The sequence below is a fragment of the Salminus brasiliensis genome, chromosome 1 (genome assembly GCF_030463535.1).
Source record: "Salminus brasiliensis chromosome 1, fSalBra1.hap2, whole genome shotgun sequence".
NCBI lineage: Eukaryota > Metazoa > Chordata > Actinopteri > Characiformes > Bryconidae > Salminus > Salminus brasiliensis.
In genome coordinates, this window is record NC_132878.1 from 73,869,731 (window position 1) to 73,887,090 (window position 17,360).

Genomic DNA, 17,360 nt, shown 5'->3' on the forward strand with positions numbered 1-17,360 from the left:
AGTGGGGGGCATTAAGGTCAAGAGTTTTATTTCATGTAAGGGAGAAACACTTAAATTGGTGAAGGCCTTATAAAACCTGAACATGTGTACTACAGTAGCAGGGGTCTGAAGATACCAGGGGCAATGTGGGGTAACTGGAGGGTTTATTTTAGATAACCAATCAATTAAAAAATGCAGTCTTTACACCATATTATGCTGTATACACATACATGTGTTTTGTATCCAATAACATGGTGTACAATACCCCTATTAGTGTAGCAATCTGTGGCACTACATACTTAATTGATGGCTCATTGAATCCTGCCTGATGACGCCTGGTTTTCAAATGATAGTGTGGTGTTTTTGAATCAGTCCAGACCAACATTGCATAACAAAGAACAACTTGGTCATGCTTGGGACATGCTGTTTCCAGACTCCTCTAATGTCTGTTTTTCAAAATACCAGGTACAGTGCAGGACTACCAAGGTAAATTGGTACTTGCCGTCAAAGTGGACGCCCGCTGGCCAGAACATAAAGCTTCTCCTGTTTGTAGTCCTGTTATAGACTTGGCAAATAAGAAAAAAATAATAAAAACATGGTGGAGCTAAGTGTTGCCGTGGTTTGGGCACACACATGCTCTCTCTCTCTCTTTCTCTCTCCCTCTTACCCACTTGCTTTGGAAATGCTCCTGACTTCTGACTCACTGTCCTCTTCTGATTCTTGCTCATGACTAAGACATCCCTACTTACACCTCCTCACATATTTTACGGCTGCATATAGAAAAGCACATCTCTGTATCAAGCTCTGGGTTACTGGTAAGCTTTAACAAGCCTGGCCGCACCCTTCACAGTCAGAGAAGGATGCCTTTAATACAGCTTTTATGTTGTGAATATATAGAAAGATACATATAAGTTATATAAAGTAAGATTTTTATATAAGGTTTGAAATCACTATTGAAGTACGAGGCATTCTGGATATCAGTTTGATCATCACTGCTGATTTGTTCTACAGATTTCTCAGTCATTTCAGAATAATCTACCGCTCCGTTTAACATTCTAGACCCATAGTTTTTCTTTTATACATTCATACATATTTAGAGTGGCATAGAAATGCTTGGGCACCCCTAGCCAACATTTCTTTTAAAGTAAAAAGTGAGTAGAAGATGAACTGACCCTTATAGAGCATGGTAAGGTAAAAACACACCAAAAGAAATCTGACCCAGATTACACCTTAATTAGTTCGTAAGGGCTATGGCTTCACGGTCATTGTTAGGCAAAGCCAGGTGGTGGCCTTTCCTAACAATGACCTTTGAGAGATGTCCATAAACATTTGGACATATACTGTAGGTACCTTTGCTCATTGCGACCAAAAAAAGATTTGAACTTCATTCGTCCACAGTCAAATGCATAAGACTTTACATGTTTACATGTTCCTTTAAAAATATCTGACACTGAATTTTGTGGTGAGGACTCAGGAAAGGGTTTTTTTTTTGCACAACTCTTTCATGAAAGTCATATTTGTGCAGGTGTTCCCCTGGAGGTCTTTTGCAGTCAAACTAAGGTTATGGTTTGCTATTCTAGCAATCCTATGGGCAGGTCTCTGAAAGTTCTCCTGGTGCTCCTTAGCTGACATTTCTTAATCATATTATGAAGACAAGAAACGTAATGCGTTGCTGTCTTCCACCTTGTGGGTATCATTTTTTTTTATTTTCAGATTTGTTTAGAAGACCACATGGTGTCTTGGTGGTCTCCCTTATTAGTCTCCTTCTTGCACAGTTTGTGTGGATGGCCTACTCTAGGCGGATTTACACATTTGCCATAGTCCTCCCATTTCTGGATTTAACTGAACTCTACGAATGGACAGTGACTTGAGATTTTCCATCCATCCCCTTACACTCTTTAATAAGCTTTTCTTAAGAGTTGCGTGGAGTGTTCTTGTCTTCATGGTGTATTTGCAGCTAGGACTATTGATAAACCAGTGGCTGGACGTTCCTCAATTAACTGTGAGACTACTAGCACCAGACCCAATTCTATTGAATTAGGTCAGTCACTTTCAAGGAGTGGATATTTATGCAATCACATATTTCACATTACACATTTTCATTTGACTTTGTAGAAACCTGTTTTTACATTAAAATTCTTGTAAATTCTTTTTTTCACTAAAAGTTGATGTTTTGTCCTTCTGTCCTACTGTAAAGACAGTAAAAAAAAAAAACAGAAGCAGATCACTTCATGAAGCTTTGATTTTCTTGTAAGCTTTAACAACCTAGGCTGAACCCAACATAGTGGGAGAACACAGTATTTATTTTATGCAAATTTCCTATCACAGCACTACCTGTCCTCCTCGGGCCTTAGGAGAAAGAGACGATATTTACATGGGCAGGCTAATCAGCCGCAAATGTTAACTATTAAACGCAACATGCAAATGTAGTTCTCCTCGGGTGACGCCAATTAAGTCAATTATTAACCTCGACACAAAGGATTAGAAAGTCTTCACCTGGCAGACTGACCAATAGTCCACTGATCAGCTTCAGACGAAAAGTGTTATTTGAAGTCCAAGTGAAGTCAGGCTTTAGTGTTCGTCTGCCAAACCAAGCGTTTATGGCAGGAGCACCTGTCTGCTGATTATACCTGGAACCAAGGAGTATGAGTGTTACTATTCAGCTCTTAAGAAATTTAACAGCTTCCCCATTTTGCTACTAAAGACTCGGGAGACAAAGATAAGGAAGAAAAAACAACTGAAACACACTTGTATATAAGAACGCATTGTTCTTTGCCTTTTTTATTATGACACCAATTTCCAATATACATGATACAGGTATGTTCTTTGTCAGTGTATTGTACAGTTATTTACTGTTTGAGCCTATCCAAAAGAAAGGAAACAGAGTAAATTACACACACTTATAGAAAACAGCTTCCAGAGACACTGCAACACATGAAAAGGGCAAGACAAGGAAGGAATCATTAGTTATTTTGTTTGTTTGTTTCTTCATAAATTTCACATTTTCAAAAGAAAAACAAAGCAAAAAAAGTGTAGTGAAGTAAATAAGACTCTGAAATAAAACAATCTTCAAAACAGAACGAAAAGTGCATTTTCTTTGGAAGTTGGAATAAACATTTAAGACTTAAATAAGATATAAAACAGAGTCGATCAAAAAAAACAACAACAACAAAAAACAAACAGATGAAATAAATGCGATAAAGGCAGACGATTGACTTCAAGTAGGAGGCCCCAGACAGCAGAGGGTCATGGGAAACTTCCCCAGCAGCACTCATTCACTTCTTTCTCTGGAAAACGTTGGCCAGCATGGCACCTGAGGTGGTCAGCTGACCCATCTTACTCAGAAACTTGGTCTTTGCGTCTTCGCCCACTAAACTCGCTGCAATGGACATGGACCTGCAAGAAAGCAGTCAGGATTTAAGCCATGGGTTGTGCAGCTGCTGAATCACGTCAAAATCATTAACACATACACTTTCCAAAAGTGTCCGGACACCATTTCTCAGCAGACACAGGTGGTCAGCTGTGCACACACACAACTCGTATAATCTTCAGAGAAAAGCATTAATCAACAGCACGCTCTGGATGCTGGAAAGACCCCCCATCATTGGGCTATGAAACAATGGATCTGCGTTCTCTGGCGTGATGTAGTGCCATCCAGTACCTCTGGAATGAGTTGGAGTGGCAAAACAAATCGTCCAACATCAGCACCTGAACTTACTGGTACTTTTTTGAGGCTCAATGCAATCAAATTCTCAAATCAATGTTCTAGCATCAAATGTAAAGCCTTACTGCAGTAAAGGAGGACAGATTCTATGTTAATATTCTAATTTCAAAAGAAATGCTGGATGAAAATGTGTCTTCCTGAGCTGTATTTGCAGGGACATTAAAGCCAAGAGCTTTTATTGTGCTTGAGGTTGTGACCTAAGATTGCACAAGCACAAGTGATGAAAATACATAGAAGAAAACTAAATTACAGGGAAAAAATGATGAAAAAAACCAACTCCATGCTCTTTAAAGAAATTGCCATGTTTAAACATCTTAAAATATCCCAAAAAGCCACAGCAGGATAGTACTGGTTATGCATTACGAGACTGATTGTGACCAATAGGGCTTAAGGGCTTAAATAGGGCATTTAAGTTCTGACATAATTTGACTCATCATTTTGTGAGTAAGAGAAACTCTAGCAGTATTTAGTTCTAACATGCTTACAGCTTTTCAGTTTAGATTTTAAGGGTGACAATCTATGACAACAGCCATTAATAAAGGGGGGAGGGTCATGTGTTGGGTTACTGATTATATTGATGATTAATACCTACATAAAGCAATGTTAAATCGTACTGTAAGAGAGAGGGTAGGGTTGGAGAATTTAAAACATACTTAATTAAACAAAGAGCATAACTATCTGATCATGGCTGATTCATATAGAAATATTTTAATTGAGTATAATTGAGTAAGCGTGAATGAGTGAATCAATTGGTAATTTTTATTCACTCCTGCTAGAAACATTCACTCCCTTAATCTCTTAGTCTGAGCCATTAAGCCACATTTTGGAGACGGCTGAGCTGACTCAGTTCCGCCATTCTAGCGATCCACATTTAGTGCCACATTATATATATATATATATATATATATATATATATATATATATATATATATATATATATATATATATATATATATTTGGTAGATTAGTTATTATTTGTTGTAAGAACATCTCTTGGCAATAAATCTTATACCGTTGGATGAGGATGAGGATGAGCAGTAGAGCTGAGTATGTGGGTTGCACCCATGAAAAATTCGCCTCTCTGCTAATGCCAAACAAGCTTATTCGGTCACAGACTCGTTTGGTGATTGGTGGACTGGATAACTGAAGTTTGAAGAAACAAGATATATTGGTAATTTAACTATTTATTCATTTAACAAACAGGCGCCTCAGTAGGGTGTGGAAGAACCAGGAAGAACAGCCTGGAACCTCCTCCTCATGCTGGTCACACACTGCTGTGGGATGGCATCCCATCTTTTAACCAGCATTTGTCAAAGTCAGCCAACGTGGTTGCTGTTTGTGCCAGCAACGTGGTCACTCTTGCACAAACAGCACACCCAAGCTGATCCCCCAAGTGTTCAATGGGGTTACAGTAAGGACTGCTGGTAGGCCATTCCATCCTCTCCACTCAAATTCTGGAGGTAGTCTCTGATAAGCCCTGCTCTATGGGGACAACCGTTGCCATCTTGGAGGATAGAGTTCGGTCCCAGACTGTGGAGAGATGGGATTGCCACTGGTTGCAGAATTTCATCGTGTTATCTCTCTGCATTTAGATTGTCTCCAATGATGACCAGCCTTGTTTTTTCCAGTCCACATCATCACACTGCCTCCACCAAAAGATGTTACTCTATCGGTGCAGCAATCAGCATAGCGTTCACTGCGTCTTCTCCACATTTTAACCCTATGATCCAACTGCCATAGGCAGAATCTGGACTCATTGCTGAACATAACGTTCCTCCACATGTTCAGGTTCCAGTGCACCTGTTGCCAACACCAGTGCAATTGGACCTGGCAGGTGAAGGGAAGTCATGGCAGGCCTCCTGGCAGCTCAATGAGACCAGAGATTGCTGTGTGCAGAGATTGCTGTGTGCAGTCTGTTCTGGATTGTCTGGACAGAGAGCCGTCTGCCATATTGTCCTGCAAACCTTGACTGCAAATCTGTAGAAGACAGCCTATGGTACCTATCAGGCACCTGACTGGCAGCACCTGGGGGTACCAGAAGCTCAAAACACGTGTCAAAAGAGAAGATTTGCCAATTTTTCATGGTCGCAACCCACATACTCAGCTCTGCTGCTCATTCCTTACAAATGTGGCACCATTTAAAAGGGAAAGGAACAGGCTTTCAAGAAGTATTGTTACAACAAACATTACACAAATTTCCTTACTTTTTGTGCTAATTACATTTATGTGCAATCAAACTGTTATAGGCACCCACATATAGGCACCCACATTACACGTTTAGTTAATGTTCTAAGTTTAAGTAAGTGAATAGCTTGTTTAAATAAAAGAGATAAAAAGATGCTGAAAATGAGTAAAGGTTTAACGTTTAATAATTTTCATGTTTGTGGTACATATAAAATACTAATCAGAAACACTGTGAGTGGAACAATGTAGCAAATGGCCCTTTAAATGTCAAGTCCTAGTATAGTGAGATATTGAAAATATTCTGATATTACTTTTAAACACTGCCAAACTCTAGACAAAATTGATCTATTAATATAGAAGCATACATACAATCAGACATACAGTGAAAGGGCTGTTTGTTTAAGTGTAACCTGAAGCTGTTCTGCCTGTGGCTATTGGCCAGCATATGGAAGAAGCTGGTTGGCCATAATCACCAGTGGCCGTGCCAGCGGCCTGCACGGCTGATCGGAAACCTCAGTAACCGGAGCAACTGACTCAAACAAACTCTGGAGTAGAGAAGCTTGGTTTTGACGGAAAACAATAAAAACAGCACAATTACAGCTGATATTAAAACTGCAGAATGTGCCTTTTTTTCCTCTGAAACCTCCCAAAAATAATAACATACAGACCGATTTTGGGGCACAGTGTTCTAATGTGATCAGCCGCAGGATAATCAGGGGAGAATTTTATTAGCTGCCATGACCTTTTATACTAGAGCTGAGAACACCAAGCTGATGATCAGCATTTATTTTTTCACTGAATACATTTGTTTACTGAACTTTTCCCTTTTCTACCAATTTCACGCCAATTAACCCACCCTTTCGTAACTCCCGCTAGCACTAACAATGCAATAGGGGGAAAAGACCTAACACGTCTCCTCCTACATAAGAAGCCAGACACCACCTCTTTTTAAACTTTGGCCGGTGTGGCACTACTGGGCAGCCGTCATTCCAACTTACAACACCCAGCGGAACTGACTGAGCCACATGGAGCCCCGTATCTACATTTTTATGTAAACAAAGAAAAAATATTTTACAATGACAATTTTAGAATGTAATTCGTGCCTAACTATTCAGTTGATTTTTTTTTATTACGATTTAGTCTACGGAATGACAACAAAAACAACCTGAACTGAACTAATTAGTCTATTTCCATATAGCCTAGCACAGACAGATCTGTGTGCATACAGGGCTGTGCAGTCTGCAACTTTACAACTTCACAGGTTTTAAAGTGTCAGTAGGACACAAGGAAGCTGAAAAAAAAAAATGACGAAATGTTAAGAGGAATGATGAACAGAGCTGCAGATGACTGAGAATAATGGTTTTGATAAAATGATGAATTTATATTTCAAAAGTGGAGATCAAATCTACAGGCTGGCAACTTGATAAAACATTACTGAAAACACTGTCATTATATTGTTTGAAACTGTTGAACGGTATCTTTCAAGTTTGTGATTACTTCTGCATGCTTTAGCTCTGGTGAATGAACCCTTCATCAACAGGACTGCTCTTGACTACATATTTTTGTTTGGTTTATTCTACATTAGTCACACAAGAATCTCCAGTATTTAGTACTGCTACTTAATCCTTATTTATTTTAAACTGCATATGTCTTATTCGAATATGGGAATAAGTAACTGAATGCTATTTTGGATATCTGTATATTTGACTATCCACTCCCATCCCTGCGGAATACAGACACATATTATGACAGTAATGCCTCACCCTTGTGCCTCTCCAATGCCCCGGTTTTCCACCTTCAGCTCACACTCCTTAATCATGGAGCTGAGAATAACCTGCCAGGGAGACAAGATCAGAGGCAGTGAGTAAAATTAGAGCTCTGCCGGGAACTCTGACAACCATGTGCTCTGGACATCAGCAGGGCATTAGTGGACAAAAGAAAGACAAAAAAGAAACTGGGTGGCACAAAGCAAAATACCGGAAGTGAAAATAAAATATTTTAGGATCATCAGAAATGTGATTGCAGTCACATGAAACTTACACTAAACACTCATACTCAAACTCCCTTAATATACAGTATATGTCTTAATATAGGTCATATATGGCCCACATGTCAGCTTCACACTCCCATAACTGCAAAACACAGCCACAGGAGTTGTGAGTAAAGGGTTCTGTGAGTACATGCCATTAAAGTGTGTGTGTGTATATATATATATATATATATATATATATATATATATATATATATATATAAAATGTTTAAAGAAGTAGATGCAAAGGTTTTTACTAATGTAACGGTTCTTCACACATTCATCACCTTTTCAAAAATGGTCCTTTACAGAACCAAACAAGGTTCTGGCACTTCTCAAAGAATTGTTTGTAACAACTTTAAGAGTTTAAGTGTGTCCAGACGTCTAAAGGGTTTAAACAAATGGAGGAAAGGAACATTTACAAAATATCCGACCAGATTATGTGGGATATACCCACAATTCCAATATGCTATGAGTAATCACACTGCACTAGATAAGCATGGATAAGCAATTCATGTTTAATGATCACTGTACCAGTATTTAAATACACATCAACAAGCTCTGATAAAGAAATGTTTTAATAGCAGTACAAAGTGATATTTTAGTTTAGGTAATCCAGATCGTACCTCATGTTCTGGAGAAAGATGCTCCATGTCTGTTCTCAGGCACCGGAGACCAGGAAGAAAATGATTGACCATAATCTCTTCAGAAATAACTGAGGCAACACAGTTAAGAAAAGACTGAAACATATTTGAAAAGCAAAATAATTATCACTGAAAACAAACTGCATACATAACATAAACAAATAAACTGATTTTAATCATTTAAAAAGGTCAACTGGAACATGTCATAAGGTTATGGAAATCTTTACAGTTCAGTTTCCATTTGTTTTCAGCAGTAATTAGTTTATTAGCCTTTTTTTGAAAGTCAATGCACTGTTAATTACACAAACAAACAAACAAACAAACAAACAAGCTCACTCTGCAACACACTACAGAAAGTGAAGGGCCCAATATAGCTTGTATTGTTTAATTACAACATAAACGATATAGACCAAAAGATATAGACCTCAATATTTTTTTTATTTATTCATTGTAAATGACACCTTTCAGGACTTTTGCTATTACATAGTCGCTAACTACCTACATAGGTGAATGCTAACAGGTGCTTAGACATGACGTTAGCCACCACGTTAGCCACCACTTCCTTTTGGAGCCATAGTTGATGCTATGTTACTCAAGCACCACCCACAAGTGTTTTCTTTCATAGCAACTGTTAGACAAGCTCTACAGATTTTGTTAAGAGTTGCAACACCACAGAAAATTGTCATGCCTAGTTTAAAAATTAGCTCATCATGCCATCAGGACCACCATGCTAACAATAGCGCTACTGTCTAATAATTATAATCACAATGTAGGAAGGGACACGGCTAATGATGTAGTTTCATAGTTTCATCAAATCTTGACCTTGGAGCCTTGGAAAAATGTACCAAACCTGACAAAGGGCATCATTACATTCACACCATTTGCCTTATGCTCTTATCCAGGGTGACTTACATTTGACTCATGTTACACTGGTAGGTGAAAGAATTAGGATTAGGAGTGTTAGAAGTCTTGCCCAAGGACTCTTATTGGCATAGAATGGTGTGCTTATCCAGCCAGGGAACTTAACCTTAATCCTCCACAGGGAAGTGTTGTTTCTCTCTATGGGACTTTTACAATTTTCTTTAAAGCTTGATCAGTAGATACGTCGGTTGCATTATGTGACCTAACAAGGCCCTAGTGGTTGTCTAGAATGACAGAGATTCCTGCCCAGAAAGAGAGGCCACTTATGTTCTTGTGGACTAGTGGCCACAGATAGCTGTGGAAGGATTTGAACTAGCAATCTCCTGGCAAGGGAGTGAAACCTCAGAAATCAGCCACACAAAAGTTCCTGGGAAAGCTGGTTTTCTAAAACAGCCTGGAGAAAATGGGAGGATCAACTGCACCACAAACTAAATCTACACATCTGCCCCCATGTCTCCCGCTATGGTGTAGAGTTCTGCTACTCAGCCTGAGCCTCACAAAATATCAGGCTCTGGACTGAACTTGGGGGCTGATTTGTCACGCACAATATCATGTTCTAGCCTCTAAGTTTTGAGGAGTGGGTGAACTTGTCCATGAGTGAAACCAGGGATGAAGTTCAACAGTAGTGAGGTGATTTGGTCTAACGGTCATAATGGATCTCTCACCATGCTTGCTAAGCTTTCCCAAGTGTGGTAAAGAGCCCATGTGGTATGTAAGCATTTTTTAGCCCTTTATTAATTCAGTTTTTTTTGTGATGTCACAAAAACCAACACATTTACAAATATCTGCCCATTAAGCTGAAAGCAGTTTAAGCTCACCTCTTCTTACTGAAACTATTAGATGTGATTTTGAATGAGGCACAATACAGAGCAGCCTATAAATACAGAGCTCATTTCCGTATATCGTTATTGTAAATGAAAAGCTCTTTTTGGTACATAAACCCCTAAAGTTGATCAGAAGTGTTTTTTTCAATATAAAAAAAAAATACAATGTAGCTTAAAGGACAATGTAGATTACAGGCCCTTTAAGCATTTATTAAGGATCAGTAGAAACAAGAAGAGCGCAGCTGATCACAAGAAAGTGGAAGCTGTTCCTTTCCAGGCATGATCGACAATTTCACCAAGCACGCTGTTAGTAATCAGCTTATCCCAGCATCAGCATTTCTAATGATCTAATTAAACGCTTCATCACAAAAGGGTTCAAATTTAGCTCTTCCAGTTGGGTATGGGCGAGTCTCAAAGTTACGGATGTGGGACAGGTTCAGTCTTTAATGTCATTCCTGTGCAGTCCTCTACTGTTGTTAAGAGTCAGAAAAAGCGAGAGCATAAGAGAGAGAGAGAAAGAGAGAAAAGGCAGAAAGCAAGAACACAGGAAAACAGACAGATAGAAGGTTACTCAGACTGACAGACTTGAGGTATAAATATTGAGAAAAGGAGAGTGAGCGAGAGAAAAAACAAAGCAGGGACAAAGAAGAAAAAAGGAAAGTTGGGAAAAAAGAGAAAGAAACACCCACACAGAGGCGCAGAGGCATGTGTGCTCGGAATCTAAACCAGGGGGCCGTTCCTCAAGCTTCTCTGCCCAGCCCAACATCAGAGCGCGGTCAGCGGAGCCTTCTACCATCCACCCTGCAATTTACCGTCCAGAAATGGCTGAGGTTTATTTTCTTTCGTTCCCCGCCAGCGGGATACGTAAACATTTTCAAAACGACGCAGCTTTCGGAAGAGGAGATGGAGGGATAAGAGAGGGAGAGAATGAGAGAGAAAGAGAGAAAAAGAAAGATAGAATGAGAGAGTTGCCATGTCAGCCATCAAGCCTCCAACCCAGTTAAAACAGCTGAACAAAGTCTGAGAAGTGTTTCTGTGGGTTTCTGGACCAAAAGGTTTCCATCCTCTCCTTATACCGTAGATTTTTGTTTTTATTAAGACCACTATGTGTAAATTAGTTCTGGTTGGCTACCCTGTAGTGTACTTGCTCAAAAAGCAGTCTGGGCTGAAACACTCAGTGTAACTTCAGTGTGAATGAGCACAGCTATATGGACAAAAGTATTGGAGCACCTGCTCCATTATTGTTTCTTTGGTGGTCAAGGGTATTATTAAAAAAATATATTATTTATCGTGCTTTTGTTGCCAGGCAAGGCTTTCTACTAGATTTTGGACCTGATTCATTCAGTACTGATCCAGTGCCACAGTTTAATGCTGGGGGAGCTTTATACCCCTATAGCCCATGCCATACCTACAGGTTCATGTTTATCTGCTCCTGAGAGTCCTAATCTATACTTCTCTACAGGGACTAGACAAGCCATGTGCATGTGTGTTTGTGCATTTGCTCATCTGTGTCAGCAATGGGTGCAACTTTACGTATCTGAATGCATTCATTCCAAAGGGTGTCACAAGCATTTGGACATATAATGCATGTAAATGTGTTGCATGTTGTGGCAATGCAGGCTATTTTTGCAGCTTTGCTTCAATATTGGTCCTTTAATGAAATCTTAATGCTAATTATTTTCGTCCTTTTTTATTGGTCTATTCATTAGGCATTTATGTAACAATGTTAAGGGCAGATGGAGTTTTGACATGGTGTTTCACTACACGGTTTTAATCTGACAGTGACAGTTTGTTACTGGTTTGACATCATGTGGGCAAGGTCTCACATGGAAGCACGTGGAGCTGCACAGCCTTGTGCCACATCTGTAACAGATTCGAGGACACCAGTGAGGCAAAAAATATATATAAAAAAACAGTTTCTGATCTCGGACATGTGTCCTGAAGACGCTCCACTCCAACTGCTTGTGGTTACCGAGTGGTTCTGAAAAGATGCTTTTTTTTTGAGCTTCTAAAATAAAGACTAAGGTCTTCAATCTGCTTTTACTAAGAGCTGCACAGATGTTTAAACAAATGCAACTTGAAGTGATTCAAATAGACTGGAATAAAACAGAATGACTTTTCTTTGATAACACATTAAAAGCGTACCACGGTGCTGAAAACAAGCAATTGTGTGCCACCCACAATAACAGGCTGAAAATACAAACAACGAAAAAAAAAGAGAGTAAACCCATTATATCAACAAGAAAGGGAGGAGCTAAACTGCAAAAACACGTAAATGATCTGGTTTTCGTGACATTGCGAAGGTACTGAATTGGAAACAGGTTGTTGTTGGAGCTTGATTTCCATATATGGACTATTTAAACTGCAGAGTGACTGTCACACAAAGCGATATGGGCCCTTTAATTTAACTTCAAATATTAGGCTTCAATAAATGTTGATAATAATCTTTGCTAGCGCTCATACTTCAAGCCAGCTGTACTGATGAACTGTTACGACTATAAGAACGCATTTAAGGGAAGTGCTGTAGTTTTTAATGATGATGGACTGAGAAGGATACAGCAGCATGACAGAGCGCTGTAGGCCTCGAACAGCTGGCTGGCTATGTCCATGCGCTTGTTTTCCGCCGCCTGCATGTTGTTGCCCAGAGCCAGCTTGTGCAAATGAGGAAGGACAACTGTGGACAGACAGACAGACAGGAATCAGTGACTGCAGGTGTGCACTCAGAGACAGTAAAACTGTTTACTGACAGGAAAAAAAAAAAAAAAAAAAGAAAAGGTTCAGACCACACACACACACAAAAAGAAATAACAGGTCAGAGGGAGTGTGTGCGCTGTACTGTACTGAAAGCATTACAGAACTGTGAAGTGGGTATGAAAAACTAGAGGTGGGCAATATGACTATGTTACTTATGTGATTTACATCAATTATAAAGAGCTGGTTATGTAAACACCAGTGGTGTGTTATGGTAAAACTTCATTGTAAGCACAACAGTTGGATCTTGCCCATTTATTACTCCATTGTTTGGCCTTTATTACATTAAATAAGAGTTACTGTACTTATGATACAATTCTTTTGGCACTGCTGTAGCAGCCGATGCATTGTGCCTTTTTCAAATTGTCTGGTATATTGTTTGTAGATAACTGAAAAAAACTGTCATCAAAAGTATGTGGACACCTTAATTATTATACATATATCGGTTTAAGGAAAATATTGGAAATATTTCAATTTTATTATTTTGGCATATTCCTAACTAATAGCACAACTAAAGTATGTGTGTACTCTTAGAGGCTATACAAACAGCACCATTTTGCTAGTAAAAATGAGACTGCAAAAGTGTTCAGACTTACACTCATCTCTAAATCTGGGCTCAGCGTTGGGCCCGACTCTCCCAAAAGTCTTTATAATTTCCATGTGCAATGAATGCTGGTCCTGATATTGGGGGTCTTCCAGAAAAGAGGCCAGCTGCATTTTCACTCTCTCTAACAACTGAAACACACACACACACACGCAAAGATTTACTCAGGAGGCTGAGATAGTCAAATCAAGTTTTGGTGATATATCCTTATGCAATTGAATAATTCTTATGTAAACATGCTGGATTTCTGTGGTATCACAAAAACAGCTAATTCAAAACAGGCTCTTTTTGGAGACTACTTTCCATTTGTGGACTGCATGAACCTAGAAGCTATGAACAATGTAAGTTTTCAAACTAACAGTGTTTTAAGCCATATGAGATCTTTAACCCTATAGAAACAAACAGCCCACCACCTCACAACAGATTTTACACTGAATTTCCATGCACTTAAGTTTTCTGTCCTATTTAATTTGTTTGTACTAAGATATTCTATTTATTGTTCATTATATGCATCATGTAAATTAACAGAGTTGTAGGAATAAACAAGTGTGAGCTTCCTGCTCCATTTGACCCATACAGTATGAAATCACCACACCATAAATAAACTTGTTTGAAAGCATTGCTTGAAGCAGCTAATGTCTTCATTATATCATATTAGATATTATTAAAACATTAGATTATTAGATCATTAGATTATTTCCCATGATCTAATGACAGATACATTATCTGGACAAAATCGCTGGGACACCCACTCAGTTATTATTCCTTCCGAACTGAAGGGTATTAAAAAGAGTTTATCCTGCTTTTGTTGGAGGAACTGTCTCTACTTTCCAGGGAAGGCTTTCTGCTAGGTTCTGGAGCATTGCTTTGAGGTTTTAATCGCATTCAGTGACAAGAGTGTAAGTGAGGTCAGAATATTGGATGCATTTATTTATTAGAAGTACCTGGCACTTTAGGTAATAGTGGGCCGTTATTTCTGACATGAGTGTCAGTTTCAGACACAGCTAAGGCTCTAAAAATGTTCATACTATCCCATGCCTAATCAATCAGGATATCAAACAGATGGAAACAAAAAATAATAAATAAAAAAAACACAAATGATTTGCCTTTGATAACACACTGAAAATGTACTCCTGTATGGAATAGATGTCATTTGTGCCACAGCCAATAATGACTGAACTATGAATATATACATTAAGCAGAAAACTCAACAATTCCAGATCAACTTAACATAATTGGGAGGGGGGGGTTCAACATAAGTGGGAGGAGCTTGACAGCGAACATACGTAAATAAAATCACCTGTTTTTAAGACATCGCACAAAGGCAATGAATTCATGTGACAAATTGTCAGTTTCCATATATGTGCTATACAGATCTGAAAACTGATGTATGTCGGGTTGGCACTAATCCATTCTCAGGGTGTATTCGACTTTTAATCAAATATGTTTTGATGAAAGCACTAATAACATCATAAGAAATGTTCACAAGGTGTCATTCCTAATGCTATTTCAGTAACTTGACTCAGGCTCTTAAATCACTGCATGGATTCAAAAAGTATGCAAAAGACCTGTGGTGGTCGAAAACCTACCTCTCTTTGCGTTACAGTCTCCATAATGGTCCCAAAAGCAGGAATAGTGGATATCCTCACTGAGCTGAAAGTAAAACGAGAGTCAGCACACCTCCATAGCAAATTTCTCAGCACCCTTCCCCATACAGAAGTTCAACAACCCACCAGCCAAACACAACCACTGGTCACTTTAATGGAAATGTGATAAGCAAGGATGGTTAATGTCAGACGATCATGCCAATGGCAGTATGGAAACCACAACACTAGTACAAAAATACATTCAAAACAAACAAAAGAAACAAAAGTCAAGGAAAAAAAAAACGGAATAAGAAAGAGATCCAACCAAGAGAATGCGGAGACAGGATATTGGTGTTAAGATGTCTCATGGCTTGGTTTAACTCACAATTCAGGACCACTGCACAAGGTAATAAGGGCAGGGGCGACCCGCTTGTCAATTAAGGCTTCGCTCATGCCTCGAAGGATCAGCTGCAAACCAGTCAGATGCAAAAAAGAGACGGGTGGGTCAAACACACACACTCTCGCTCACACACATACGGCCCAGGACCTAACAGGGCAGGATTTAGGGGGAGAAGGTAAGAAAAAGAGGGGGAGCTCTGGCCTGGGGCCCCGGGGGGGAGGAGCAGCCTTATATGTCAAGAGCCACATGGATGGACGGATGGATGAACGGATGGATGGATGATTAGAACATGCAGCTGCTTGAAGCCTGTGGTGGTTAGTGGCCATCGTGCTTTGCTGAGAAACGTTAGTATCAGGCATGTGTCACATTCAAAACGACAAAGCGTGGTCCTTCTCACTTTGGTCTTACCAAGAAAGCCCCTATAGACTGATATGGAAACATTTGCTCAGGGCCAAGATCCTGTGATATTGTAGGCTGTTTAAGTGTCCTGCAGTAGTCCTGCCGTGCTTCTGTTAGCTAAGACAACTGATCCACATAATCAGCTGACTAAATTATCCATTTCCACCCACAATCGGTCATAAAAACGTTTGCTAGGTTGGATAAGCTTTACAAAAAAGACATACATACCTATTATTACCTAGCTAGAGGGGCAACAGTATGAGATGTTAATGGTTTGATATCAGTATTTTATTATTCCTCTTCTTATTCTTATTCTTCTTATTATCATCATTATATACAATGACCCTTAACTAACTTACTTAGTTACTATTTATTATTACTTAGTTGTTTTTTAATGAACAAATACTTTACTATTCATACTTTTTATTATTGGTTTTATTATGGAAATATATGTAAAAAATCTCAAAAGTATTAAATAAATAAATAATACAGGGATCTAATTTAAAATATTTTAATATTTTACCTTATTTTAATACCTGCTTTAAGCACATGCACACATTTTGATAACCATACATTTTTATAGCATTGCATACCTAAACTGGTGTACCGCTGCAATCCTAGCTGTAGCTATCAAAAAATGATTTTCTGATAGGATTAAATACACATGGGGTCCTGTGGTAATCTATGTCTGCTTTCTCCTCCCCTGAGAAAATTACAGGCAAAATTATTTGCTGGCTCTTACAGAACTGATTCTTTTAGCCCTACGCAAATACACATCTGCGTTGCTGCATGTTAGAAAAAAAAAAAAAAAGAGGTTTATATCTGCTGCTACTAAACCATATTTAGTCTCCTAGTGTGCATATCAAATTCTTTCTTTTTCTATAGAAAGCGTCTTTGTATTAAAGGAGACATGATATATATATATATATATATATATATATATATATATATATATATATATATATATATATATATATATATATATATATATATATATAGCAACTACATTCTCATCTGCACAATATCACCCTCTTCTAGTTTTCTACGATCATAGGACCACGTCTTATCACAGAAAATACAGCCAAAGTTTTAGCTTTCCATTACGTTGAACAGAATCTGTATCGTCATATCCAACCTGGCAACACAAATACATTTGTGTGCGGACTTTGAATGTGCCCGTTAACAATTAACCCCTTTGTAAGCTGTAGTCGCTGCATTACAACATTGTAACATTCTAATGTGCAGAGCAGGGGTACTCCAAGAAGACTGGACTTTTGCATAGCTGGATTTGACTGAAGTTTGTGACCTACGATTC

General features: G+C 38.7%; 1 protein-coding gene across 12 annotated transcripts in view; it reads right to left on the reverse strand.

Moving 5' to 3' along the window:
* Positions 1–2,727: 2,727 nt before the first annotated feature.
* Positions 2,728–17,360, reverse strand: part of relch (RAB11 binding and LisH domain, coiled-coil and HEAT repeat containing) — a 61,270-nt gene continuing 46,637 nt past the window's right edge. For 9 of the 12 annotated variants that reach the window (XM_072688835.1, XM_072688828.1, XM_072688830.1 and 6 more), the window contains 6 exons: positions 15,250–15,313; positions 13,653–13,791; positions 12,863–12,979; positions 8,543–8,631; positions 7,651–7,721; positions 2,728–3,375 (listed from right to left, as the gene is read on the reverse strand). In XM_072688835.1, coding sequence (XP_072544936.1) covers positions 3,255–3,375; positions 7,651–7,721; positions 8,543–8,631; positions 12,863–12,979; positions 13,653–13,791; positions 15,250–15,313 — 601 coding nt within the window. In that variant the 3' untranslated portion in view covers positions 2,728–3,254. Of the gene's footprint in view, positions 3,376–7,650; positions 7,722–8,542; positions 8,632–12,862; positions 12,980–13,652; positions 13,792–15,249; positions 15,314–15,631; positions 15,715–17,360 lie in introns of those variants that run through there. The other 3 variants (XM_072688833.1, XM_072688827.1, XM_072688837.1) reach the window with 2 other exon arrangements.